Below are 26,234 nucleotides of genomic sequence, written 5' to 3'. Positions count from 1 at the left end.
CCAGCTGACCTTCTCCAGCTTTGTTTACTTTAGAAACCCCACTGCCAATTAAAATAACATGCTTCATTTTCCTAATGCAATCAGCTCTGGAATAACTATTCAAGCCCTAGTAAAATGGTTTGAAAGCTCTTTAGATTTGTTAGCAGTGACTCACAACTACCTGGGCTTGTAAGTATGTCTGCAACTAAATATGGTGTAAGCATATTACAGAATAGACAGAATTGTTTTCCACCTTTTACTTCACATATCAAGTAAAAGAAATCAGAAGCACTTCAAACTCACTGTTGCCATGTCAATAGATGCTGTGGCTTCATCCATGATGAAGATGCTAGTCTTCCTCACAAAAGCCCTTGCCAGGCAGAACAGCTGCCTTTGGCCCTGGCTGAAGTTTTCACCCCCTTCTGTGACTATTGCATCTGGAAGTGATACAGAAAATCACAAAGGTCAGATCAGAATAAAGCATGTGCTTGGAAAACAGTCTCACTTTCAGTGTAAAGTAGTATTTCCTAGGCTTACAGCTGCTGGTGACACACTTTTGCCTGCTTATTCCCAGTGTTCGACACTACCAGTACTTTTGTCTCCCTATATTCTCTGTATCTGTTAGACATCAGGGCAGCTGAGGATGTTCAAGAGTGAGTTTCAATGAAACATGTACAGTCTAGGACACTGCACCCCCAGTCAAACCAGCACCCATCACTTCTTTACCCTAGGGCTGTATAACTTACCATTTTAAGGAAGTTTATTGGTTATTTTTTGGTTTTTTGTTAGGTGCTTGGTGGGGGTTTTTTGATTTGTTTTTTTTTTTTTTTTTCCTGCATGGCCAAATGATTCACACCTTGAAGCTTTAGAGATCTTCCTCCTTGGACATGACTATTAGAATATACAAAAGTGTTCTAAGTAACAGATGACTTGTTGACAGATTATTTGATTTAACAAGACCCATAAAGCTCATTGCTTCATAACAAAGACATACTGAAATAAAATAATTCAGCCATTCATTTGAAAAAAAGAGGATTCTGCGCCCCAGGTACAGTTGGTAAAGGAGTTATACAGACATAGGACATTTGCCTGCAGGCACTTTTTGTCACCTTCCACAAACTTCAAAAGCTCTTTCTTCATCAGCTACCCTTGTAATAAACAAGTGTGAAACAGGAACACTGTGAATGCTGGAAACAATATTCTCAGAAAGAAGTCTCATTACCTAGGCCCCCAGGGAGTGCCTTCACCACGTGCTTGAGCTGAGCTATTTCCAGAGCTTCCCAGAGCATGCTGTCAGTGCACTTCTTCTCTGGGTCCAAGTTAAACCTGCAGCAGGGGGAATTCAAGAACATCAGTCAACAGAAACTGCTGCAATGGATTTCTGCTCTTAGTGTGCTTAGGAACAAACCTGCAGATAATCAGAATCATACACTGAAGATCTGGGTTTGATTCTGATCTATCATTGGTATAAATCCACTGAATTGCCCAGACTTCATCAATGTTTATGCCAATGTGATTAAGGTGAAAATTTAACTGTCAGGCAGAAAGGGAAAAGCTTGCTATTTTGTGGCTATCTTTATGGTTTTGGAATTTATTTTGGTCTGTATAAACTAAATAAATCTCATGTTTTACTAGAAAAAGCTGTGACTATACTCAACCATTAACATTCAATTTTAACAAAGGCCAAAATTCTACCCTCCCTCCTTTTAAATACAATGTCACTTTGTTCTTCACTGCTGTAGAAATGCTAACAGAATAATCAAGCTTCATACTGCATTATGAGATTGAAGTCTTCACTGCAATTCAAAAAACCTTGGATTTATGAACAGATTAACATTATTTTAGCTTGCTGTGGCCCAGAAGTGACAGTAACAAATGTGAATCTCACATCATATTACATTAGCATGTACAATGACAATAAAAGATTCAATGGTTCATGACACTATTTTTACATTTTACTCCTGCTGTATGAGTTGTGAAGGATTGATGCTGGCCTAAATGCATTTTTTAATAGATTAATTAATAAAACAAAGGAATACAATCACATCATCTTCTGATGTGAATGAATCATGGTCTATTCAGGCATGTCCTGAAGCCTGTATCCTTTTCAGTGAACTCTAGTCATTTAAGTAGAAACTAAAACTGCAGGAGATGTAACTGTGCATTGAGAATTGTACTGTTTCTTCCTAAGGTAAATGGCACAGACACAGGGAAGGGCATTTGTTGGAAACTGGAACTTTTGGCCTTTGTGTCTACTACATCATCTTCTCAGAGAAGTAGGAGGAGAATGAAAAAAAAGAAAAAAAAAAAAAGCTAACATATTTGGTGCCACAGATGAAATGGCTCAGAAGAAACACAGATAGAGGCTCCAGGATAAAACAGGCCAGCCAGTCTCTCAGTACTTCTCATGTTGCTCTTTTGCTTTCTCTCTGTCTACAGCAATTTTTTAGTCTGCATTTTTTACATCTCATGTATTAAGGTAGACAGATTAAAACAGATGTAGGAGAGAGAAGGTTTCAAGAAATTATGGGTGGTTATGAGTATTTGATCAGTGAGCTAAACTGATTACTGGATCCTGGAGGAAAAAATATTGGCTTTCCCTGCTTCCCAGGCATGGGATGTCTTCTGCCAACAGTGTCCTGTCCAGGCTCAGGCACAGGAAAGGTTAGTCTGGCAGGGGTGAATTAAAAGCACAGACAGAAATATAACATATAATTCATACTGTATGAAATATAAGCAATTTCATGTTTTTTATTTATTGCTGGTGCTTAATACTCACCGGATTGTTCCACTGAATAAAATAGGATCCTGGAGGATGATTGACAGCCTGGATCTCAGTGTCTGTAAGGGCAGCTTGGCAATATCTATACCATCAATGATAATCCTCCCTATTCAAAAGAAAGGGCACAGTGTGTTTATTGTGCCACACAGCTGCTGGCCAAGACATGGCTCACTTCCAGGCTGAAAGGCAGTACAGCAGGAACTGTATCACACAGCCCCTTCTCCACCAAAGAAACATGCTTTGGCTAAAAAGCCAGCACAGCCTTCTTGAGAGTAAGCTCAGCTGGAAAGCACACAGAGGGGGCTTGAAGTACCTTCTGAATTATTAGATACACTGCTTAACTGCTGGATCACTATACAGCGATCAAACAACAGGCTCAGACATTACTTCAATCAAGGATTAATTACCAGGGGCAACAAGCCTTTCAGAAAACCAAATTACTGTTGAGCACTATGAAATCTTATCTCTGAGTACAACTGTATTTCTGTATAGGGGCTCTGTGGGTGATGTAGCTGGGAAACAGGCTGACATCTTTTTGAGATGCACCCTTTGAGGCATGTGGACATGGCCCAAAAAGCGGGAAATATGGCAGGAAATTCCAGGGCAGCAGGCCAAGCTGCAACCCCCAAGTGCTGAGTTGTTTGGGCCTGGTGGATTCCTTCTGTGCCTTGAGTACAGATTACACTTGAACACCTTGCCCTTTTATGCTTTGGTCCTACTGTTGTGATTTAACTGCACAAAAGGCTGTCATCTGTCACTCTTGGACTTTTGCTTCTATCAAGCAGAATTTTTATTGATCTGGCTTACAAATGGCACAGCTGTTAGGCGACAGATGATATCAGCTTTAAACAAGGCCAGAAAGTGTGACCTGCAGATTTGAAAATCACACTTCAGAGATGCTGCTGTTAAGGAAAAGACTACCAAAGAACCTTCAGGAGCTAAGCTTGAACAAAAGTGTTATCTTACCCTCAAAGGTGTCAACCATTCTGAAAAATGCAAGAGAGAAGGAGGATTTTCCACTGCCTGTTCGGCCGCAGATCCCAATCTGTGACACAAAAGCAGATGAAGATCAGGCAATGGAAATACAGGAAATGGATAACATCTGTACTTGACACAGCAGATGAGAGCGTGGAGGAGCTGTTCTGATTCACATGACCCTCTTCTCCTCCTGACAGATCAAACTGAACCAGCCATTATAGAATTGCCGTGTTCACTTTTTGTCTTTTAGGATTCTGAGCATTTAAGGATAAATCAAGGCCAGTCCTATAACAGGTACAATAGGAGAATGGCAATGATGGGTGCAAAGACAAGAGAGTCACGTGAGAAGGATGAAAATAGGTGTAGCACTGTAAGGGCTCACTGTCACTTCATTTGGCACTGTGTGCTGACAGGAGGGCACTGGGATACAGAGAGGGAGGGTGTTTGCCTCAATACACCAAGCTAAGAATCCCCCAGACTCCTTAACAGTGCACTACATGCTTTGAGAGAAAAAAAATCATCTGTAATTCAGTCACCAAAGCATTCTGTGGTATGTTTTAACTCTGATTTATGTGATGTGCCAGTCTAAAGAGCTTCTGAGAACCACTGAAGTTCTTTACCTTTTGTCCTGGTGAGATGTGGGCATTGACATGTTTTAGCACTGGCTTCAGGTTGCTGTCATATCGGACACTGAGGTTCTGGATTTGGATCTCCCCTCTGTCTGGCCAGTTCTGGGGAATCTGTGATGAAGCTGTACCACGGGCACAGGGGGGAAAAAACCCAACATCAACCCTCTTATAATAAACTAGTTGGTTCATTAGGTGATTTACTACATTTTTCATTGCAATACACTGCAAAGTCATTAAAATTTCAGCAAGCTTTCTGCATGCTGCACAAAACTGCACTTACAAAGGAGCCCTTCGTAATTTTCAGCTTCTGTTTTGAGAAGGCCATTGATCCTTTTCACTGCCCCCAGCTGGATCTCCATGTCAGCCAGGTTACGAACCATCCAATTCAGATAGTTTGACACCTGATGTAAAGCAAACACACAACTGAATCCCAGATCTTTAGTAGTTTGCACCATTTGACCAGCATGCAATTTATATTCCTACACAAGAACGCCTCAGTAAGTGGAAGTTGTGAATGCACTGGATGGTACAACACCAACAGGGAGGCAACAATGACTAAAGGTTACATTTCCTAACTGCAGTGCACAGAGACTTTGTTACTGTGGAGATCTGATCTACACCAACAGAAAAAAGGGTGGGGGAACAATAAAGACAGGTGAAAAGGCATAATTAACTCAAGTTTGGACAATCTAGAATGACATACCAGGGCATAATTACAGCTGATGCACTGAAAATGTATTATTCATAATGCAACACAGTATAAAAAATTATGATGCAACTTGTCCATGTTTCATTGACATATTTGAACTAACACCTCAATGAGATTTCATCTCAAAACTGAAGAAAGTATACACTCAAATATGTCAACCATCACATGTGAACTGAAGTAAACACATGGTTTCCATGATGTTACAGTACCCACTAGAGATGTACAGACACCTTCAATCTTCCTGTTCATCTTTGTGCCCTGAGGAATTACAAAAAAATGTTTGGGAGAGACAGAAAGGATCCTGAGATTCTTACCATAAGAGCATAGGTTAGTCCCAAGCCTACAAGTCCTGAAGTGATTTTATTATACAGGCAACTGGTAATAGAAGTGACAGCTGCTATGAGCACCACACATGCTCCAATGTACTCCTGAAGGAATATGAATAAGCTCCATCATTATAAGTCTACAAAGGATTAAAATGTTCTCATAACTTTGCACACCAAATAACAAAGCCATTGCACCATTTCCAAACACAGGCAGAAAACCCCATGGAACTCCATCCAGACCTAACCAGGAACCCATTATTACTGCTATCAAGCAGGGCTGTGCTGGGGAAACCAACACAGATACCTAAAGCACGTAATGGAGGTGGCTGAAATCATGCAGCTGAAGTTACCTGGGATAGGAGGGAAGTGCTCATGCATCCCATCTCTGTGGCTGATGATGAACTGCTGGGAGGCTCTGCTGTTGCTGCTGAGTTCCTACCATCCATAACTGTTCAAACAAGCCTCTCTTGCACAGCACACACCTATTACCTTAAGGGCCTCTTTCTGCTTTAATTTAAATCATTGGTGATTTGACTTCCCACAGACAATTCTTTGAGTAAAATTGTGTAACAGACTAGAAAACAAACTCTGTGGGAGGATAACTATAATTTGTCTGTGTTTGAACTGTTAAGTGATATCAGTATTGATCAGAATTAGGGACTTCAGGGGGTCTAGCCCTGAACATATAATAGGGTAATCATATTGTATTCAAGTCATAACCAATACCTGAACTAAATTAGAAAAAGTACCAGTTAAGGAGAAGTCCAAAACGAAGCCATAGAGTGTGACATGAAAAGTGAATTAACATACATTTAGCACATCTAAAAGAAACCCATGTTACCAGAACAGCATTAGTACACCTGCATTTAAAATTGTGATAGAACCTTCCACAACATAAAATTCTTTTACTTGCTTCTTAGAGGATTATTTTTAATAAACTATTTCTCATGCCAGGCCACTTCACTGAGCAGAAAACAGGCCACTGAATATCTTTGTTGTTCTTCAGATGACCCCCAAAACAGACTCAGACTTATCTACATCCTTCTGCTCATTAGAAGAGCTTCTAAGATATTGAAATGTTCCTAGGAAGCCACAAGGCAGAGGCTGCTGACACTGACTGACATGGCTCTACAATAACATACTGGTTGGTGGCACCGCTCAACTAGCTCTGATCACTCCTCACACACAGAGGAGCCAGTATGACCCATGAAAACTATTCCTGTCTTGGAAAAACAGCTGCAGGCTGTGGGGAAAATTCATACCCCATTCAGTGTCCAGGATGGGTTGGGCATATGATCATTACAACCAGAGAGACATGGAGGGCAAAGGTATAGAAACTGTTGAATGCCTCATCAGATTACTCGGAACAAAGTCAAAAATTCCTTGTGTATACGAAATAATAACAATAATAATAGTAATGTAATAATGATGTTGTACTTGCCATGCGAACTTCCAGCCAGCGATTGGCTGCTGTGAGGAAAAGGGAGGCAATGTTGTTGGAATCTGTGTATTCAAGAAGTTTTTGTCGGAATTTGGCTTCATACCTAAAAAAAGGAAAGAAAAAAAAGAAAGGAAGAAAGCAGGAAAGCAAGAGGAAACAAGAAAAGAAAAAGGAGTCAGGCCTTGGGGTCTCAGAAAAATAGAAAGCAAAATTTAATTTCTGAGGTATGTGCTTATGGACAGCTTGGCACAGGGTATTAATCAGCCTATCAATAGTTCAGAGTGACATTATTTGTAGTTTTGTATTTGACACAGGCCAAATGTATTTGTGCAGTATCTTGAGAAGTAATTTGTGGATATTATTGCATTGATTACAATACAATTGATTATTGTATTGAAGTTCTCTAGGGCTTCCACTGAGCATTTTATAAATGTATTTTATGACATAATAATTGAGAGAGAGAGGAGAGAGAAATCTAAAACTCAAATACTTAAAATATGTATGAGAAAAATAATGCATGTTTGTACTCGTGAAAAGAAGCATTAATGCTGCAGGATTTGGCTTTCCTCAATCATATAAACTCACGTTTTAAAATTTTTATTACCATAGTGCCTAGAAATGGTAACAGTTAAAAAAAGTATAAACTCAAATAAGTTCCCATTATAGCAGCACCCATATTAAACAAATGCATTTGTCCTTATCATTAAACAAATGGGGCACTTTGGAAAATGGAAGTCCAAGAACATGGCACAACAAAAAGTTCTTGGAAAGAACTGTTTCCCTTCCCTCAAGGAATTAGTACATAGTACACAAAACAGGATTAATCACAAATAAGCCTGTTTATAGTTTGTTCTAGTGAATTTGCACCTACTCATCTGAATAGCTGTGCCAATGAAATCTGCCATGAATTCAGCAGGTATGGGAGGTGATTCCCTGCTGAGTCTTGGCAAGTTCCCAAGTCAGCCAGTCACCCCTGCTAGCTGGGACATATTTAATTGCATAGTTTTTAATATAAATTAAAAGTAAATTAAAATGACATCAATAATCAAGTGCATCAACAACTCCAGCTAATAATGCACAAGCCTGACACAGAAGTCTTTTCCAGGGTAGTGATATAAAGCTCAAAGGCCTGAAGATTTAGTTCAAGCACCCAAATCTCACCTTTTTCCCCCTTTTATTAAATGATAAAGTTTAATACACTTGATATCCCCCTCTGAAACTTTACCATATACTTTAGCTATTATGGCTGTGACAAGCACTGATTATTTATAAACTCAGCTCTCCTAACACTGATATAGAAGAATATCTATGTATGAAGTAGACAGCTTGTAGAAGCTTTCAAACTCATTCACTGCAGAGTACCTTAATCCTCTTTCTGAGCACAGAAATGACTTTAGATAAAAAGTTTATGATTTTGAGGAAAAGAAATAATTCAGCAGCCCACAGCTTAGCCAAGACATAAGAGACATGTCTGCTGTGTGCTGTGGGGAATGATGGAGTGGCTTGGATTGGAAGGGACCTTACAGATCATCTCATTCCAACCCCCAGGGACATCTGTCACCAGCCCAGCTTGCTCAGGGTCCCATCCAGCCTGGCCTTGCACACTTTCAGGGATGGGGCATCCACAGCTTCTCTGGGCAACCTGTGCCAGTGCCTTGCCAATCTCACAATAAAGGACTTTTTACTAAGATCTAACCTAAATCTACTCTCTTTCAGCCTGAAGCCATTCCCCTTGTCCTGTCATTACATGCCCTTGTAAATAGTCTCTCTCATCTTTCTCACAGGTTCTCTTCAGGTACTGTAGGGCCACAATCAGGTCACCCCAAAGCCTTCTCTTTTCCAGGCTGAACAAACCCAGCTCTCAGCCTGTGCTCAAAGGAGAGGTGTTTCATCTCTGATCATCTTTGTGCCCCGCTCTGGGCTCACCCCAGCAGGTCCCTGTCCTTGCTGTGCTGGGCGCCAGAGCTGATGCAGCTGCAGGTGGGCTAGGAGCAGAGCAGAGGGGCAGGATCCCCTCCCTGCCCTGCTGCCCAGGGGCTCTGGGTGCAGCAAGGACCCAGGCTGGCTGTGAGCATGTTGGTGTGTTTGCAGAGCAGAATGGCTGCTTCTAAATCAGGCATTAGTGTCACCATGGCAGGGCTGGGGAGCCCTTCCTCTCCTCAGGGCTCACTGCCCCCAGCCCTCACTGCACAGACGTGGCCACGCTGCTGCTGCAACCAATTCAGCCACATTTAACTCCCCTATCTCATCCCAGGAGGAATTGTGTGAGGCAGATAGAGAATGTGAGGCAGATAGCCTCAGAGAATGTGAGGTATGCATCATGAGTCAGTCATGCACATGCACGTGGAACAGGGATGCAAAGTTACCACAGTTGCTGGATTGATGCAAAAATATCAGAATTTCTCTTCAGAAAGTGTCTCCAGGTTACCAGGTTTTTAAGAATACAGACAAGTCTTTGCAGAATCATTCACATTTACATTTTGTTGATTGATTAACACAAATGCTATCTGAAGTATCAAAATAAACTATAAATCAGGCCAGGGCATCTCCTGAAGGTGTTTCTGTAGGCACAGCAATAGCTGTATTTCTGAGCTCCCCTAGATTTTTTTGTAAATTTCTTTCCATATGCATCCTGAATAAATCCTAACCAAGGGAAAGGACACTTCAGGAACAACTGGCACCTCCTAACAGAATGAATTCCTGAGTTAGTGTTATTTTTAGGGATGCTCACGCTAGCAAGTCTAAACTCCACTCCTGCTAATATGTTAGGCAGCTGAAAAGCTACACAGCCCTAAAAATAACTGGGTTAGCAGCTGAGGCAGGAGGCTGGCAGACAGATGGAACACAGAACTCACTGAACACACATGGCTGGCTGGGTCAGAGACACATCACTTACTGCAGGATTTAGGGAAAAGGAGGCACCAAACACAATTCTTTGACAGAGGAATTAATTCCAAAGTGATAGGAAGAATCAAGAGGGAATGCTCTGACAGACTGAAAATATTAGCTAGATGGGATTGAATATTGCTTTCTGTATCAACACCAGAAAATATACAGCCATAATGCTTCAAAGATACTCTTGGTCAAGTAAAAGGATATAGGAATGAGAAAAGCAGAATTAAAAGAAAAATTGATTTTCCTGCAAATTGAACATGGACATAACTACAAACTATAGAACATTGCTGGCACTTAATGAATTAAATATTCAATAACAGTAATTAATGAAAAACATTAAGTTGATTAAGTTGCTCCACCATTCTTGGGTAAGCTACCTTCAGTCCAAAAGAAACCAACACTTAAAATTGCTTATTCTTTCTTTGATCTATTTATGTTATAAATATTTTAAATATTTATAACATATTTAAAACATTTAAGTTACCTTTGTGCATTACTTATATTAGAAAATTACTATTATATATATTAGGAAGAATAAATAAAACGTACTGTTTCAAGGATAGAAGGGTAACAGTAATAATTAACTGACAAAATATGTAGACATCACCTAGATGAGAATCTAGTGGAAAAGTTGACCTTGTTTGAATCAACTGGGAAAAGACAAGAATAGCCCTGGTTCAGGGAAAGCAGCTGGTAAGCTCAGCAGTGGTTTTTTATTGGTACCTCTGAGGTATCAGCATGACTGCCAGTTTTCTAACACACACACACAGAACCCAGGCACGTTATCAGGTATTCCTGGGCTGCCCTCCTGGGAGCTTATGTGGATGGAAAAACAAACCAAAACAGGCAAGGAAATACTTGTTCTCCAGCTTGTGCATTTCCAAAATCAGTGTAAACACCCACATTTTCAACTAGTAAACTGAAAACCAATGCAGGGTACTACTGGAGCCTCTGAAGTCAGCGGCATGCACAGCTCATCTGCCCAGGACATGGACACAGAGTACTCTGTACCAAGTTGGTGCATATTGGTTCTGCCATGGAAACTGTCCAAGCCCATCATCTGCCACACCACAAGCTGTGGTAATTGCAGGCTAATTTAGCTTCTTAAATCACATTTGTCCTCAACTTCTTTTTTTCAGGCTGCATGCAAGTGTCTGGACAGCAACACAGGGCAGATGACCCACATGTGCTTGTTCTTTTTACAGTGACTCCTCTGCATACAAAATGCTTAAAATTCTTCAATGTTTGACATTCCCCCCCCTGCCCATGTTGTAAGGGCTCTGGATTTTTTAGACAGTACAGTTTAAGACATAACATCATAACATTACCTCACTTTTGAATATCTATGTTTCTTAAAAAAAAAAAATCTGTACCTGAAGGCTCGGATGGTGGTAAGACCTTCAACAGTCTCTGAAAAATGGGACAGTAATGGTAGCTGAGTGCTGTCATCCAGCTGCTGCAGGTCCCTGAAGAGGGTTAGGAAAAGAATTTAGTAAAATCAGGTTTGTTGTGCAGTTACTCTCTTGACTTAGGCCCAGGGAGCGAAAAGGAATATCATCTCAATAGTCACATACATAAGGTTCAGACAGATTGCAAAGCAGTGTTGCAGGGGAATGAATTCCCCAGCAGGATTTTTCTTTTAACATTTAACTAGCTGGAGTTCTGAATGGGTCTTTTCCCTTCACTGCCTTCCCTCCTTTCTCCTACATTCCTTTTTCTTGTAGTCAATTTTTTATTGATTTAAACACCATTCTGTCTCTATACTGAATATCAATTTAATGGAATGCTGCAAAGAGGAGCTCAAGTTAAGCAGAAGACAAAGTGCACCCCCAGATAACAGCACAACTACTGAGCCAACAGTATCTCATAAACTCAGTAAATCAGAATCTGCGCTCATTATTAAGTTGCATTTCTCAATGTCATATTTAGTCCTCATATCAGTAACAGCACATGTAGGGTGAAATCTATTTAGTCTCAGTTTCTTCCAGCAGGAAGTAAATTGGTTGCAGACTCCCTCTCAATCTGTGCATATATGAGGGGATATGCATATTTTTGCATTGCTGCAAACATTTCACAATAGGGAAACTATCATCTTAAAAGGGGTAAGGTCTCAGACAAAATTAAAATTTTCATATTTTTAAAAACTAGAAGGCACCCAGAACAGAAGAGGAGGCTCATGCACACTGGATCCTTAATGGCCAGCAGTACCACCATGGTGATGCTGCATTCTATTAAGTCAAGGAAAGGCTGCATATTTCCACTTTCACCTGCACAGGCAGATTTCAGTTTCCCTGTCCACATTTTCTTGCATGTGCCCAGCACACAGCCCTTGGGGGAGGACAGAATCCAGCTGGGATTTTTTTTTGTGTCCTGTGAACTCCAAAAACCTTTGATCATGCAGAGTCTGCTTCATCACGCAAGCTCTGCTTGAAGAGCTGCCGACAAAGGCACTTGTAAAATTACACATTTCCACTGCACTGGATTTGTCCCACTTGCAGCCAGTGCCACAGCCTTGACAGGACCAAATGTACACATGAAGCTGCCCTGCACTGCAATTCTGCAATTCCCTCCTGCCCTGCAGGGACTGTCCCCAGTGCGGGGATGGTGCTGGAGGTGCCCTTACCGGGAGGCGACTCGGAAGTACTTCTGGATGAAGTAGCACATGATGGCCAGGGGCACCAGGGCGATGAGGAACATGGGGGTGACGTAGGAGATCACAGCAAGGGCAGACACACACAGCAAGGTGGAGCGGCTCAAGCACTCCAGGGTAGCTGGGATGTGCTGTGCAGAGAAGAAAAAAGCACACAGAGTCTTCCATAACATGCCAAGCTTAAAACAGTGCTTTCTTTTCCTTTCTCCTGCTTCCTCAAAAATTTTATTCCTTGTGTATTTTAAGCATACAGGCCTGCTCTTGAATTTACCAATGGGTTTTGGGGATATCTGAAAGGATTTCTGTGAGGCTGATTCACATCTGCATTGTGGAGCACAATCCTCATGTCAGAGGATTACAGATGGGATGCAGTAGATGATTTTAGCATGTGCATAAATCCTGGCATTGCAGTGTGGGGTAAGTAATAGTAATTTGAATTTCAGTCATTTCTATTCTGGGCAATAGCATTTGCTTTTTTCCTCATTTAATTTCCTCAAATGAATGTGTTTACTCACTTACAAAAAAAGTAGATACTCTTTAATTTAGGGATATCACTATTGATATTATTTTGCTTCCCTTTTATATACAGGACATCTTAATAAATGTTTTTTCAATGTGCATGTAAGATGAGGGACTCATTCAGAACTGAGAAAATAATGATTCAAACTGATAGAGTCAAAATTATAGCTCATCCATAAGCTTCACCTAGATAAGTCTGTAAAAAATGAAACCCCACTTTTTCAACCTGAGAGCTCAAAAATACTTAAACATTACCTGGTCAATGGTATTGCAGTCAGCTGAGAATCTGTTCAATATACTTCCCAGAGGAGTTGTTTCAAAAAACCTAAAATGGTGCAAGGAATGGCAAAGTTTACAATACTGGTATTAGAACTGTTTCATGTTATTTTGCCTTACCTAAGATAGTTACTACATCACAGAAACAAGCAAATAAACTGACAGCTGTAGTAAAATTTCTAATTTTGCTCAGAACCTATGGCTTTCCAATTAAATGGAAATGTCTTGAATTTACAACCACAAGCATGAACCTACAACCACTTAGAACCCTACGATTGCAAGCATGTCCTCAGCTCCCTCTACTGCCTAAGCCATGGACATCACATGATTACACTTGAAAAAATCCTTTCAGACTTTAATCGGAAGCCACTTCAATTCAGGAAAAATTCAAAAGAAGTTAAATTGCAAAGTCTTGCATATTTCTGGGAACAGGAATTTGTAACAAGAATAACTACTGTTGGAATAATATATTAAAAGACATTTGGATACGCAAAATGCATACTATATTATTGTTCTGTAACTATTAGCTGTTCCATAACTCATGTGGAACCTGAAGTCTATCCTGGAAAAAAATCTAAAAATAAGTCTGAGGTTTTTCATGTATATGATTTTTCCATGTTCTTTGGGTCAAATACAGTTAGCTTAAAAATAAGAACTTGTTTTTCCTGAAGCTGCAGGTTTGAATCAAGCTTCACTTTTCCTTTCATATAGAGGAAAAAAACCTTATGGAGGACAACCAAGGCTCTGCTGGAACAAAGTACATCCCAGTATACTCTAATTATGCCTCTAATGACACTTGTCTGAGCTCATTACCTTTCCTAGACTTGCACAATCACTGCCTGACAGTAAATATTTCCAGTGATTAAGATGAGGAAGCATGCTATGAATTATCTGTACCACGTATTGATGAATAATTGTGTTTTCTCCCTAATTAAAAACTGCCAGGAGAAATTAAACATGCAAGGAAGCAAATCTCTGAAGTCACAGTCACACAGGAGAGGCATTTGACTTGTGTCTAGGAACTCAAGCAGCCTGGGTACCATTTTCAAAAACTACTCAGAAGCTTGACACCTGGTGATTTTTCACTGATATCTTAAAAAATTTGCAATGCACAATCATTTCTTAGTAAAAACTGCACTTAGGAGACTGTCTTGAATTAAAGAAGACAAAATTACTATAATAAAACTTCTATTACAATCAAGACATACCTCATTGGAGCCAAAATAATTTTATTTAGTAAAGAAGAGTGTAGCTTTTTGGTGACTTTCAAGCCAGTCCACTCCACTGCTATTGATGTGACAAGACATAATATGATGCCAAGGCAGCAAAGGATGCTGAAAACTTTTGAATATTGAGAATGATCAAATTCCTAAGAAACAAAGAGCAACACAAATATTCACTGTAAATTACATTTAAAATATTTTTGTAAACACAGAAGCACAAAAGTGAAAAAGTGTGAGAGTATAAATTAAACTGTTTGCTCCCTAAATTAAACTGTCCATGATTTTCACTCATCTTAAATCATAATTAATTATCCTTTGGAGAGGGAAATGATTGCATGGAAATAAGTGATAAATCAGAAGTTTAAATTCAAGGAACATCATAAAAAGCCCAGGTTGCTGTGAGAATGCAACAGTGCAGGGATTACAAAAAAGAACCCTGATATCAAAATTACTTTAGAAACCTAGCTTTAAAAATACAATATATCAATACACTATATATCAATATACAATAAATCTAGCAAAAGGAGAACACACCAAACTTAACTTCATTTTACTGTGCTGTGTATGCAAAGATGTACTGAGCTTCAAAATACTCTGGAGTGATTCTTTTATAGAAAAATAATACATTGCATACAAATCTTGGAGCAGAGGTTGACAGCAGGAGAACACCCCCAGTGAAATCATAAGAGGAAGGTGAGGAAGGCAGTGCCTACCATGCACTGGGAGCAGTTTTTTGTGTCAGGCTCTATCTTGAAAGAGATGGCACGCTCAGTCCAGAGTGCCAGGCAGTAGTCAATGGCCACCATGACCGTGTGCTTCAGCAGCTGGGACAGCAGCAGCAGGGGCAGCAGGAGGATCCCTGCTGCACTCAGGTACTTGCCACAGGCCCTCCAGGGCATCTTGGCTCTCTGATGCAGCACTGAAGACAGGTTGTCTTCGTCATCACTCTCTGTTACTTCTTCTGCAAGGTGCAAGAAAAAAGGACAGCCAAGCTGACATACATCTCCAAGGGACTGGCAAGTGGTGGCTACAAACCAGGTATTCCCATCCAGGATACAGGGTGGCTTTAAGGTCAAAGCACCTGCTCAGAACTGCATGTATTAACCTGCTAAACTAAATAGCAATGCATACTAGAAAGATGCAAAAACCCTCAGCACGTGGTGATCAATTTCTTAAACCACATTTTTGATAGGTGAAAGCACTGGCTGGATAAAAACCAATTGCAATCTTTTTCCTTTGTAAAACCTTAAGCAAATATGTTTAGCTATTGACAGGTGAAGTTCACCCAGCATATTGTTTAATACTATTCTTCACTCATTATTAAATCATATTTGCATATAAGAAAAAGCCTCAAAAGTCTGGAGGAAGAGATGACTTGTGAATGCTTACAATCACTCTGGTCCAGAGGTCATAGCAATGGAAACAAGCACTCCTATAAATCACAACTCACATGAAAAACGTTTTGATCTCCTGCCAGTTTGAATGGTGTTAATTCATTCTAATATCATTTAACAGTGAAACAGTAATGTACTGGCAGTGGGCTCAAAGGGTGCCCTTTACCTTCATCCTCTTCATCATCTTTCAGCAATGCTTCCCGGGAATACATCGTCCTCCGATGTCTTTCCAAAACAGGGTTTTCCTCAACAGTTGTTTCCTGAAAAAGGCACAGCTCATGTGTTTTTAACCAGAGAATTAATTAAAAAAAAAAAATCTATACTTATGATAAAACTCAGTGAAAAATACAAGTGGGAATCTCACAGCAGGCAGCTCTAAGTGATTGATTTTCTACCTCTGTATAAAACCAAAAGAGATAAATGAAATCTCTAACACTCATTTCAGGTTGTCAATCCCAACACTTCTGGAATCTTAACTTGGAAATTTATTCTGAATTAATAAGATCAAAGATTAATATCAGATTCTTCTTGTGTTATAAGTATGAAAGACAAAATGTCTTCATCATTTAGGGAACTTGATACAGGCATATCTGCAAAGCCTCCACCCAAGGCAATGAATAAATTCAGGCATATCTATAAAACCAGCTGTCAATATCAGCAAAGCTTTTCCTAAAATGGCCATATTTGTATTCCTCAGGTGGCAATATTTTGATAGGGCTTCCTATCAAGAATGGATTAGAACAGTATCAAGGAAATATGACATGTCCAGGTGAAGGAATTTATCTTAAGAGATAAATAATAACGGTAACACCAATACTCATTCATATTAAGTTAGACATCACAGATAGTATGTCAATTCTTGTTAAACCTTTCAAACTAAGGTGAAAAAAAACCCCAGCACAACATTTTCTTGCACATATTGATTGCCCTGCCCATCAAAAACCTTCTCCAGCTCCTGGTCTTGTCGATTCATTAATGTCTTCCAGTGTTCAAAGAGCTCAGTCTCTGATTTCTGAATGTCCTTGAGTGTTCCTTCTCTCTGGATGTTACCATCTTTCATTGCAATTATCTGAAAAGTCAGAAACACAAGGGCTGAGATAAATAGCCAGGTATGTCTATTTATTTTAAAGCTATGTGTCTGTGCTTTGACAGGATTTTCTCTTTTCTTAAAAAAATCATATTTCCACAAACAAATCTGTCTTCTAAAAAGACAGTGGCATTATCTCTTGGCTCCATCCCCTTCATTCAAGATGCTGAAAACCCAGAAACTTCCTGCCCTCCATGTTTTCAGAAAAGGCTGCTTTTAAGAAAGAGGAAAGGGATCCCTGTCAGCAGATCTCTTCCTAAATACAAGTCATTAGCAAGATAAGATTTTAGAGCTCTCTTACCTCCTAAAAGGAAAAAGCTTTTAGCAAGACACTGAGTGCAGGAGGTTTTGCCCTCATTCAGGCAATTAGATATGAGCAGGCTGGCTCCTTCTCTGATACCATGGACTGATAAGGGAGAGCTAGGCAATTTGAATCCCTAGAGCTTTAGAAGCATAAAATAGTGGGCACAGTTTGGAAAAGAAAAATATCTATGCAAGACAAAGACTGCAGGGAGCAGTTTCCAGCTTGTGTCAGAGTAACTACGTTACACACACAGTGGAACTGCCACCAGTCTGGGTCTGACAGGGACAACTGGAAAATGAGGCATGCAGATTGCTAACCCCCATCATTACAAAACAGTTAATGCACTATTTATTTTTCTCTCTCCCTGGAAACTCAGAAATTTCCACAGGCAGGGAGTGGGGAAATAAACTATTTCATTTATTGCTAAGAATTTACTTTCAATTATTGCTATGAATTTGCACCAGAGAGAAGGTAAAAATAAAGAAAACAAGGATCTTTTTGTGATCAGTTTATTCAGGAGACCTACAACGGGGCTGGACATTGAATTCTTCTGATGGTTTTGTTGAAAAGATTTAGGGGGACCATGACAAACTTCAAACTATACTTTTATTTAAAATTTCTTAATAAAATAAATATTCCCTTTTCACTCCATTGAGTAAGAATTGCTAAAGAATAAAGAATTCATAAAGAATATGAAACCTACACTTAGGGAAAAAACTGGATTATTTTGTAATAAATCTTTTTTATTATAAAGTTTATACAAATCCTTCCTGTGCTACTCTTTGAAACAGTGTATTTCATAAAAAAAATCACACATCTGGAAGATAAGAAAAATAAAGCAATTTTTATACATCTCTTAAACACTAAGATCTAGAAATGGGTCTTATATTCACAATGAAAATTAAAACAATTACACTGAGGAACAGCCATAGCCTTTAAAAAAATTGCAGATATATAAAAACAAAAATGAAGTTAAGATGGACCTCGTAGGGAGGGGAAGAAGGCAGAAAATTCCTGTATCCCAAGAGACACTACTTTGAAAACCAGGGCTGTGTTGAGAACAGCAGTAACTCTAAAGGTAAACAAACAACTGAGGGACAAGGTCACAGCAGAGACCATAAATAACAATTGCTGCCCACCAAACCCTGATCAGAACAAGATGAATGTCTATCTGCAACTTTATACCAAGTCAGCATGAAGCTCAGGAAGCAGCTGCAATATGATTATTTCTTGAGACCAGGAAACTGCTGCTATAGCCTGTGCAGGATGTGAAAGAGAGAAGCCCTGCTAGGAGGTATAACTGCAGTCATCAATCACCATGGGCCAGGAGACCTGGGAGGCTGGAAAACTGCAGGAACTACTGCAAGGCCAATGGGAACCAATGAATTAAAAAAGAAAGAATCCAAACCCTAAAAAATCCCTTTTCATCTTTTTGACATTTCCAATTACAAACTGGTATAGAAAGCATACCTCCATTTTTTTTACCCTTTAAAGTAGAAGATATAAAAAAGAAACCTAACAGAACAATCAAATACTACAGACTTCTTAACATCTTGCCCACACACAAAGGGAAAAGATGTTCTTAATATACTAGTATATACTCAATATGCTAGTACTAACCACAGGAAAACAAATGGGTTTTTTCCTTATATTTCCACACCTCTCAATATCCACCTTGCATAAATGAACCTTTTCCTGTGATAACACAAATTCCTAGTAACATCCCAGCAGAGGCAAAGGTGCTACTCAAACATTTCACTGTTTTGAGATCAAAAAATCAGCCAAAATTTTCAATATAACAAATGGTTTGGGATATTCAATATATTTTATATGTTACCGGCTTTCATAAGAGTATTAAGAAGCAGGTCTATGAAAATGCAACATATTTAGGTGTTCCAAGATGGCAATAACAAAATTATGGCTCTCTTAACTGGCTGATTTTCAAAAGATCTTTATTACGTATCTTCTCACTGAACTATTACTTGGTGGAGAGATGAAGTGAAAGCACTGTTTGCAGCAAGATGTGTTCCTGCCATGCTTTTTCCTCCACAGAAAAAATGAGAGGAGGTCCTTACCCAGTCAGCGTGGGGCAAGTACTGCAGCTTGTGGGTCACCAGCACAACCGTCCGCTTGTCCTCCCGCAGCATCTTCAGGATCCCCTCTTGCATCAGATGGTCACTCAGGTGGATATCCAGGGCAGAAAAAGGATCATCCTGTCATGAGGATAAGGGGTGTCAGCTTTTGGAGCCACAACTTGTGGGATCCGAGGAAACTGACAGGTTTTAAAATCAGTAAAGCCAGGTAGATCAACAGAGACACACAAAGAGGCCATCAGATCAAAACTGTGAGGAACAGTTTTCTTAATTTACAGAACACGAAAATTTGAACTGTGTTTTTGCAGAGAGCACTGAGTAACACCAGCTGTGACAATTCTACAATTCTGTGGGGTTTTCTGGGACCTGCTCCTCTCTCCAGATGTGTTCATGGCCCACACATGGCTGGAGAACATGGCTTCTGTCAGGCTCCAGAAAATGCCCCAGTGTGGGTCTGTGGCAGATATTGCATTACTGCTCCAGGGACACGGACAATGAGCATATTTCTCTTTTCCTTGAACATCATTGCCTTCAGTTTTTGGTTTGTTTTTTGTTTTTTTTTTTTCCATAAATCAATACTCTATTAACAAAGAATCACAAAAAAATCACAAAAGAAGCAGTATTGATCATTTTCCTGACTCAGCTCAGATGCTTGATTTGAGATCTACATTATCTTATTAAATCAATCAATTATATGCAATTCATTTAGGCATAAATTAATCTCTACTATCTTTTGGGAAACTTGTCTACCTAATCCTATTTATATGGAATCACAAACCTTGTGATTTGATTTGATATTTCTGCTTGCAATAGTGATACTGGCTGTAGGATTTACTTAGTGTTACTATTTCATACTATAATATCACACTAAACCCAGGTTTCATTAGAAATCAAAAATATCTGAAATTAGAAGTAAGATAAATATGACCACTTAGATTCACTTAGTTTATTAAACCAGATCATCACAACATAAAGCACCTAGGAAGTGCTTTTGAAAAACAGTAATTTCATGATCCAGAATTTTCTCTCAAAACTGTATATGCACTGTGCTCGCTGAGCAAGGATGTTGTGAGCTCTGCTGCTGCACTCTTCTGACCTGGCACAGACCTAAATATCAGCCACATGACATTTGTACTTGTGAGAGTGAAGCTTCACAGGTATTTCTACAAAACCAGCCTTAAAAGAACTGAGTGTTTGCCAATACTAACATATAGGATTCCTGATTATTTTCTAAATATTAATACTGGAAATGAAGTTTATTGGTACGTGTTTTTCCATTGCCAAACCATAAGAGAACCTGCTGCTATTAGGAGGTTATTGAGTGTCCTTCACAGAAGGACAAAAAGGGCAAAACCAAGTTACAGACCAATAGTGGATCAGCTGATTTGCAGCATCTGACCCAACTGTTCTCTATTCTCCTGCACTCTGATCTTTGCCTGGAAATGCCCTACACATGAAGCAAGCACAGATTGATCAGATTAATTACAGGGAATTGTCTAAATAGCCTCCCTTTCTTTTAGGTATGACATCTAATGTGCACAGTTTATCTAATCCTACATGATTTATGTCTCACTGTCATAACAGCTGGATTCAAACCTTCTAGAAAACTGAGCTCAAGAAGGAAGTCCTAAATTGAAAAGCCAGCAAGCTACTACAAGTGAGTGCAGAGGATGCATTTGTTTTCCCACCTGTGAAGGTGTTAGAACCTGCTGTCACTCTCTTTCCATAGCTGAAGCTGGGACAGGAAATACAACAGGCAATTCAGGGAGCAAAAGCAGCTTAGATTGTTGCAGAAAGGAAACACCCCAGACATGAGGCAACATTAATTTTAGGCCTGAGACAACTTAGGAATTTCATGAATACAGTTGAAACTATTACATTTCCAAGACCCAAAAATAAAAGCAAGGGTCAAATTGAACTTTCTACATACTGAGAGGATAAGCATCAGCATTTCAATGTGCAATACCTGTCTGTTTGTAGCACTTACAAAATGCTTCGTACCTGCAGGCCAGCTGACAAGAGAAATAAAACACACAGTGCACATTTGGCTCAGCTCAGCGAAACACAATGTTCAGCATGCGACCCATGAAATACTCTAAATGAAAAAGCAGCTCCTTCTTCTGCATGGAGCATAAACAGAAGGGCATTGCTCACCAGAAACACAACATTTGTCTGCTGGTAAAGTGCTCGTGCCACGCTGATCCGCTGGCGCTGCCCTCCAGACAGATTAATACCCTGGAGATAAGCAGGAGAGAAACAATCAGACAGTTAAAGAAAACATCAACTGAATATTCATATTCCCTATTCTAATTGAATTATCCATAGAAGACTTTTCTGGGCAGAGAAACATGAGAAATTTTTTCAATGTGTGGGCCTGTAATGTATCCTTGTGGTGTTTTAGGGGGCATTTTTGAGGTTATTTTGTTTGTACCAGTGCCAGTATATGCTAGAGTAAATTGTTTACAAATCTCTGACTTCTGTTTCCATTCTCATCATTCCCTAATCTTCCCTGATATGATAAAGCTATTGATTAAACACCTGCCCTTCTGTAAATGAAAGGGCTCTAAAAATATATCTATGTATTGTTATTTATTTTTCTGTTACTTCTAAAGAAACCAAAAAATATCCTGTTAAGTCAGGATATCTGCAATAGCAGCTGCAGAATAGTCAAACATTCTGATAGCAGCACATTTAAATCATTGCACCTCACATAAATGACAGTGTTTCCATGTTCACTGAGCAATGAGCTTTCAGACTAATGACCCAAACATACACTTAACTAAAAGATTACCTTTGTTGCCAAATAACCTGTAAGATTTTAAGAACCAACAAAATAATAAACCCCCCTCTATATATTTAAACCAAAAATAGAAGCCTGTAGCTGTTTACTGACTCTCTCTCCAATCTGGGTTTGGTCTCCGTGAGGCAGAATGTCAATATCAGGCTGGAGGGAACAAGCATCAATTACTGCCTTGTACCTGTGGAAACAAAAAAAGGCAACAAAATCCACACAGATACTGCTGGAGAAGCACATTTCCTACCTGCAGAGGAACAAAAATTAACCAGCTGGAAAAAATCACACAGTGGAAAACGTATTTGTTAGCCACTAATTGTTCTAATGGGATCTCTTTCAATCACAGGCAAGTAAGTAACATTTCAGCTTAGAAAAAGCTGAGCTGAAATCTTATGTTAGCTTCCCAAACAAAACTGTTAAATAGTTAAACCTAGGAAAGACAAACATAAGTTCTTTCAAGGTACATTGCTATTTTTAGCAGTTGGTTTTCACACCTTTGTTTCTTGTTTCAATATCCAAGGACGACAGAAAAAAATGAGTCTCAGATGCAAATGCATAATTGACCACTTCTTTTAAGGGTGGGGAATGGAATACCAACAGCTGATTTCTAAGTATTTTACAATGTGTTGTGGGCATTTATACTGAATAAAAAGGCAGCCCACTAATTCTTTACACACAATATTCCCACTCCCAAACAGGTGATGTCCCTCCAGGAGAGGCAAACTAGTCAATCACGTGAGAGAACACTGCATGCTAAACAAACACAATCCTTGGAAATGGAAACATTTGTACACCTGAGCTCAAGCGAGACAAAGCCAGTCCTTTGTGTCACTCAGGAAAAGTGTGCTCAAAGGGGGAGGCTGTCATGTTCAGGCAGGTGCAGTAGGTTTGTTCCTGCAGGGAGATGGGGCCCCATGTGTGACCCACACACACGACCCCAATATTTATGGAAAAGGGGAGTAAAACACAACAGTGCTGGAACTTGTTACCTCTGCTTGTTAAAAGAGCTTTCAAATGTGATATTCTCTTCCACTGTGGCATTGAGCAGCCAAGGCTTCTGAGATGCATAAGCTACTGCACCTCTTTTCCTGGGAAAAAAACAAACACAAGAGTTCCCAGCTCACCAGTGAAATTGCTGCTTTTGGAAACCATTTTCTTGTAAATGAAGAAACTAGTAATTAGTGTTCAAAATGCTTTCCTTTCTTTCATTAGGACAATCAATAGCTTTTCCATCAAGGAAATATATAAGATGATAAATTTCCGACAGAATGCTGGAATTGTTTACCCAACTGAATTTCACTTTGTTCCCTCTTCTACTGTGAGGTGGGATTTGCAGAGTCCAGCTCAATAAAGCTGCCTCTTGATCAGAGTGGATGGCAGGAGGAAAATTACCAAAGACTGAATCCTAGCTCTGTTTGGATAGATTAATAAAAAATTAAATGCGTAGCAGATCACTAGTTAGGCAGCACATTTCAGGAGGGACATTCTAGAAAGATAAAGTGTTTGAAAAAGATCCAAACAATCTGCACATGGACAAAGGCAATTCCCTCTGCCATTTCCCCCCCCATTTTTAGAAGAGAACTAGAGTTGGAAAGTAAATGAGTAAGTCATTTCTGTGCCTATAAAGGCAAGAAAAAAGAACACAGACAAAAAAATTTGCTAAATTTCCGCCAGTGAAATGGCCCTCATAATGTATCATCAGAAGGGACAATTTACCAGGTACAGTCACTATGCATATATTACTTAGCAGAAATTATTATTATTATTAAAAAAGGAAAGTTCTGTCTGCTAGAGAATTTGTGCTTTTGTTGTCTGTGGTGCATTAAGGATCCCAGTAAGACAGAGCTGGGAGAAAGGCAACATCTTTTATCAGAGCAACTGATACTTTTGGAAAACTCATTGGCATATCATCCTTTCTACAGAAAAGGTAGATAGAGGGATCATATACCTAAAAACATATTTGTTTTCTTCCTAGCTCTATCAGTTAATCCAATAAAAAGATAGGACCTCTCACCCAAACGTGGCCTTTGTCTGCTAGACAGCCTAGATGGACCTGAAAGCAATTCAAACCATGACTTGACAAAGTACATTTTATTTCTCTTTATAAGTTAGGGTCACTTGCCCTGCTCATTTTTTTTCATACTTTTACCAAGCTTGTTTAGAAACCAAGATAGGATCCAATTTTTGTTGATGACCTGAAAGACCACACAATTCCACTATTCTGCTAACATGCTTCCAAGTTGAAATTTATGATGGTTCACTAGAATTTCATTATGCTTTATGCATTTTCTTTACTGGAAAATGAAACAGAAATAGCTAAACAAAAGAAAAAGACAGAAAATAGCCCTTAGGCAGCCCAGCTTGCAGCCCGAAAATCTAATTCAAAGAGCATTCAGGTCTGCCTCAAGAAAGCAGCACTTTTTCAGTTTGTATGACATTTTCATCCTAATAATTGAGAAAAAATTGCTCTGAGCATTCCAAGATGAAGATGTATTCCCTTTCCCTCCTTTTCATTGCTTGAAACTGCAACTTTGCAGCTCTTAATTCTCAATGTGATAAAAAGTTACTGCTAATTTACTTTTTGAAAAACATCAGCAAGTGTTCTTTGGTTGAGTGAAGATATGGGTCCTGCCAGTGTGATGCACTCCATGCTGAGAAGCAGCACAATGTCTGGGAATATCACTCACATTTGGATTACATTCTGCTTTTAGGACATTAGTGAGAATTTATTACTGCAAGGAACTTTGCAACAGGCAGTGAGCTTGCCAAAACTGACTATGGACTGAGGATTTAATAAACTCCTCTAAATGAATCCCAACTGCAAACTGACACTAGGATGGCATATCAGGACTGATTATATTCTGACATAAACAAAAAGTCTGCAAATGCTTGCAAGCATCTTTTTCACATATATGAAACCTATTGCATGTCCGCAGTGCTGCATACAGTAAAGAGAATCAAACAATTGTTACTGAAACTGTGAGAACACATGGCTGAAAATCCAGAGAACAAAATATTCTGCAATGGAGTGTGCAAGACTTGCTCTGCAAGTCTGCCTTGAATATCCATAAGGTTTCACAGTTTAGGACTGAATGCAAACCAATGGTTTAGGAGACACAGGCCTTCAAGGCATCATTCTGTGGGTGGAAGTGATTACTTCCTGTCCCCAGACTGCATAAATAACCATGTGTTTCAGCAATGCAGTGTTTTTGTTTCCCCTCTGATAACACAACAGACTAACCATAGCCTCTTAATTATCACAAAGGTGCAGACAGAAAAATTCAGCCTTGCAGTAAATAGAGAAAACCTCCACTGAGCTCCCTGGAGACTATGAACTATGTCTAATATAAAATCAAGCCTGTTTACTAATTATGAATCAGGTCAATTAATTAGAAACAACACTGTGAAAAGGAACAACATTCACTTCTTTACAGTGTGGGTGGCTGAGCACTGGAACAGATTGTCCAGAGAGGGTGTGGAGTCTCCCTCCACATCTGGAGATACTCCAGAACCATCTGGACACAGTCCTGTGCCATGTGCTCTGGGATGGCCCTCCTGGAGCAGATGACCCCTGAGGTCCCTTCAACCTTACTCGTTCAGTCATTTCATTGTGAAGATTGTTTGCTTAAACTTATTAATTTATCTCTACTTTCACATTTCATTTTTTAAGTGCAGGAGGTGCAGTAGATCTTCAAGATCAAACACAAATAGTTAAGGGACACTCATATATGAATCTCAGTGCTTTAATAAACCTACCAAATCTGAGATGTTGGCAATTTTTAAAAGCAAATAGATGCACTTAAAATGCAATGGAGTTAGGATTACGATGATGGAGGAAATAATATATTGCAAAGCCTTTCCTATGTGTTTTGGGATTGCTGACTAGTTTTGTCTTGATTATTTTGCACAATTCATTAACTTCTACGATCAGTCAACTCAAATTCAAATGTTCTTCAGATATGAGAGAAATATGTACTGTTCTGCATTATAACTACACATGCAAAAAATATGCTTTTTGTATTTTCAGCCTGATGGAAAGTATCGGAGTATTCTGGTATTGCCAGTCCTGAGCATTCAGGAAGAAGTCTTTTGCCATTATTAAACTTCGAGGGTCACCTGTTTGTTTTTTGGTTTAGATCTTGCAGTAGATGCATA

At 39.4% G+C, this 26,234-nt stretch overlaps 1 protein-coding gene across 3 annotated transcripts in view; it reads right to left on the bottom strand.

The window, feature by feature from the left end:
* ABCC8 (ATP binding cassette subfamily C member 8) overlaps positions 1-26,234 on the bottom strand; it is a 75,174-nt gene that overhangs the window by 4,129 nt on the left and 44,811 nt on the right. For 2 of the 3 annotated variants that reach the window (XM_005486610.3, XM_026793143.2), the window contains exons 19-37: positions 23,069-23,167; positions 22,179-22,263; positions 21,440-21,520; positions 19,268-19,405; positions 16,745-16,870; positions 15,968-16,061; positions 15,121-15,368; positions 14,393-14,553; positions 13,164-13,233; positions 12,363-12,520; positions 11,113-11,205; positions 6,845-6,947; positions 5,392-5,505; positions 4,649-4,769; positions 4,360-4,490; positions 3,728-3,806; positions 2,759-2,867; positions 1,202-1,305; positions 283-416 (exon numbers count right to left, since the gene is read on the bottom strand). In XM_005486610.3, the coding sequence (XP_005486667.1) occupies positions 283-416; positions 1,202-1,305; positions 2,759-2,867; positions 3,728-3,806; positions 4,360-4,490; positions 4,649-4,769; positions 5,392-5,505; positions 6,845-6,947; positions 11,113-11,205; positions 12,363-12,520; positions 13,164-13,233; positions 14,393-14,553; positions 15,121-15,368; positions 15,968-16,061; positions 16,745-16,870; positions 19,268-19,405; positions 21,440-21,520; positions 22,179-22,263; positions 23,069-23,167 (2,248 nt within the window). Of the gene's footprint in view, positions 1-282; positions 417-1,201; positions 1,306-2,758; positions 2,868-3,727; positions 3,807-4,359; positions 4,491-4,648; positions 4,770-5,286; positions 5,336-5,391; positions 5,506-6,844; positions 6,948-11,112; positions 11,206-12,362; positions 12,521-13,163; positions 13,234-14,392; positions 14,554-15,120; positions 15,369-15,967; positions 16,062-16,744; positions 16,871-19,267; positions 19,406-21,439; positions 21,521-22,178; positions 22,264-23,068; positions 23,168-26,234 lie in introns of those variants that run through there. The other variant, XR_001332675.2, reaches the window with a different exon arrangement.

The sequence above is a fragment of the Zonotrichia albicollis genome, chromosome 6 (genome assembly GCF_047830755.1).
Source record: "Zonotrichia albicollis isolate bZonAlb1 chromosome 6, bZonAlb1.hap1, whole genome shotgun sequence".
In the NCBI taxonomy this organism is placed as follows: Eukaryota; Metazoa; Chordata; class Aves; order Passeriformes; family Passerellidae; genus Zonotrichia; species Zonotrichia albicollis.
This window is presented reverse-complemented; position numbering and strand designations above follow the sequence as displayed.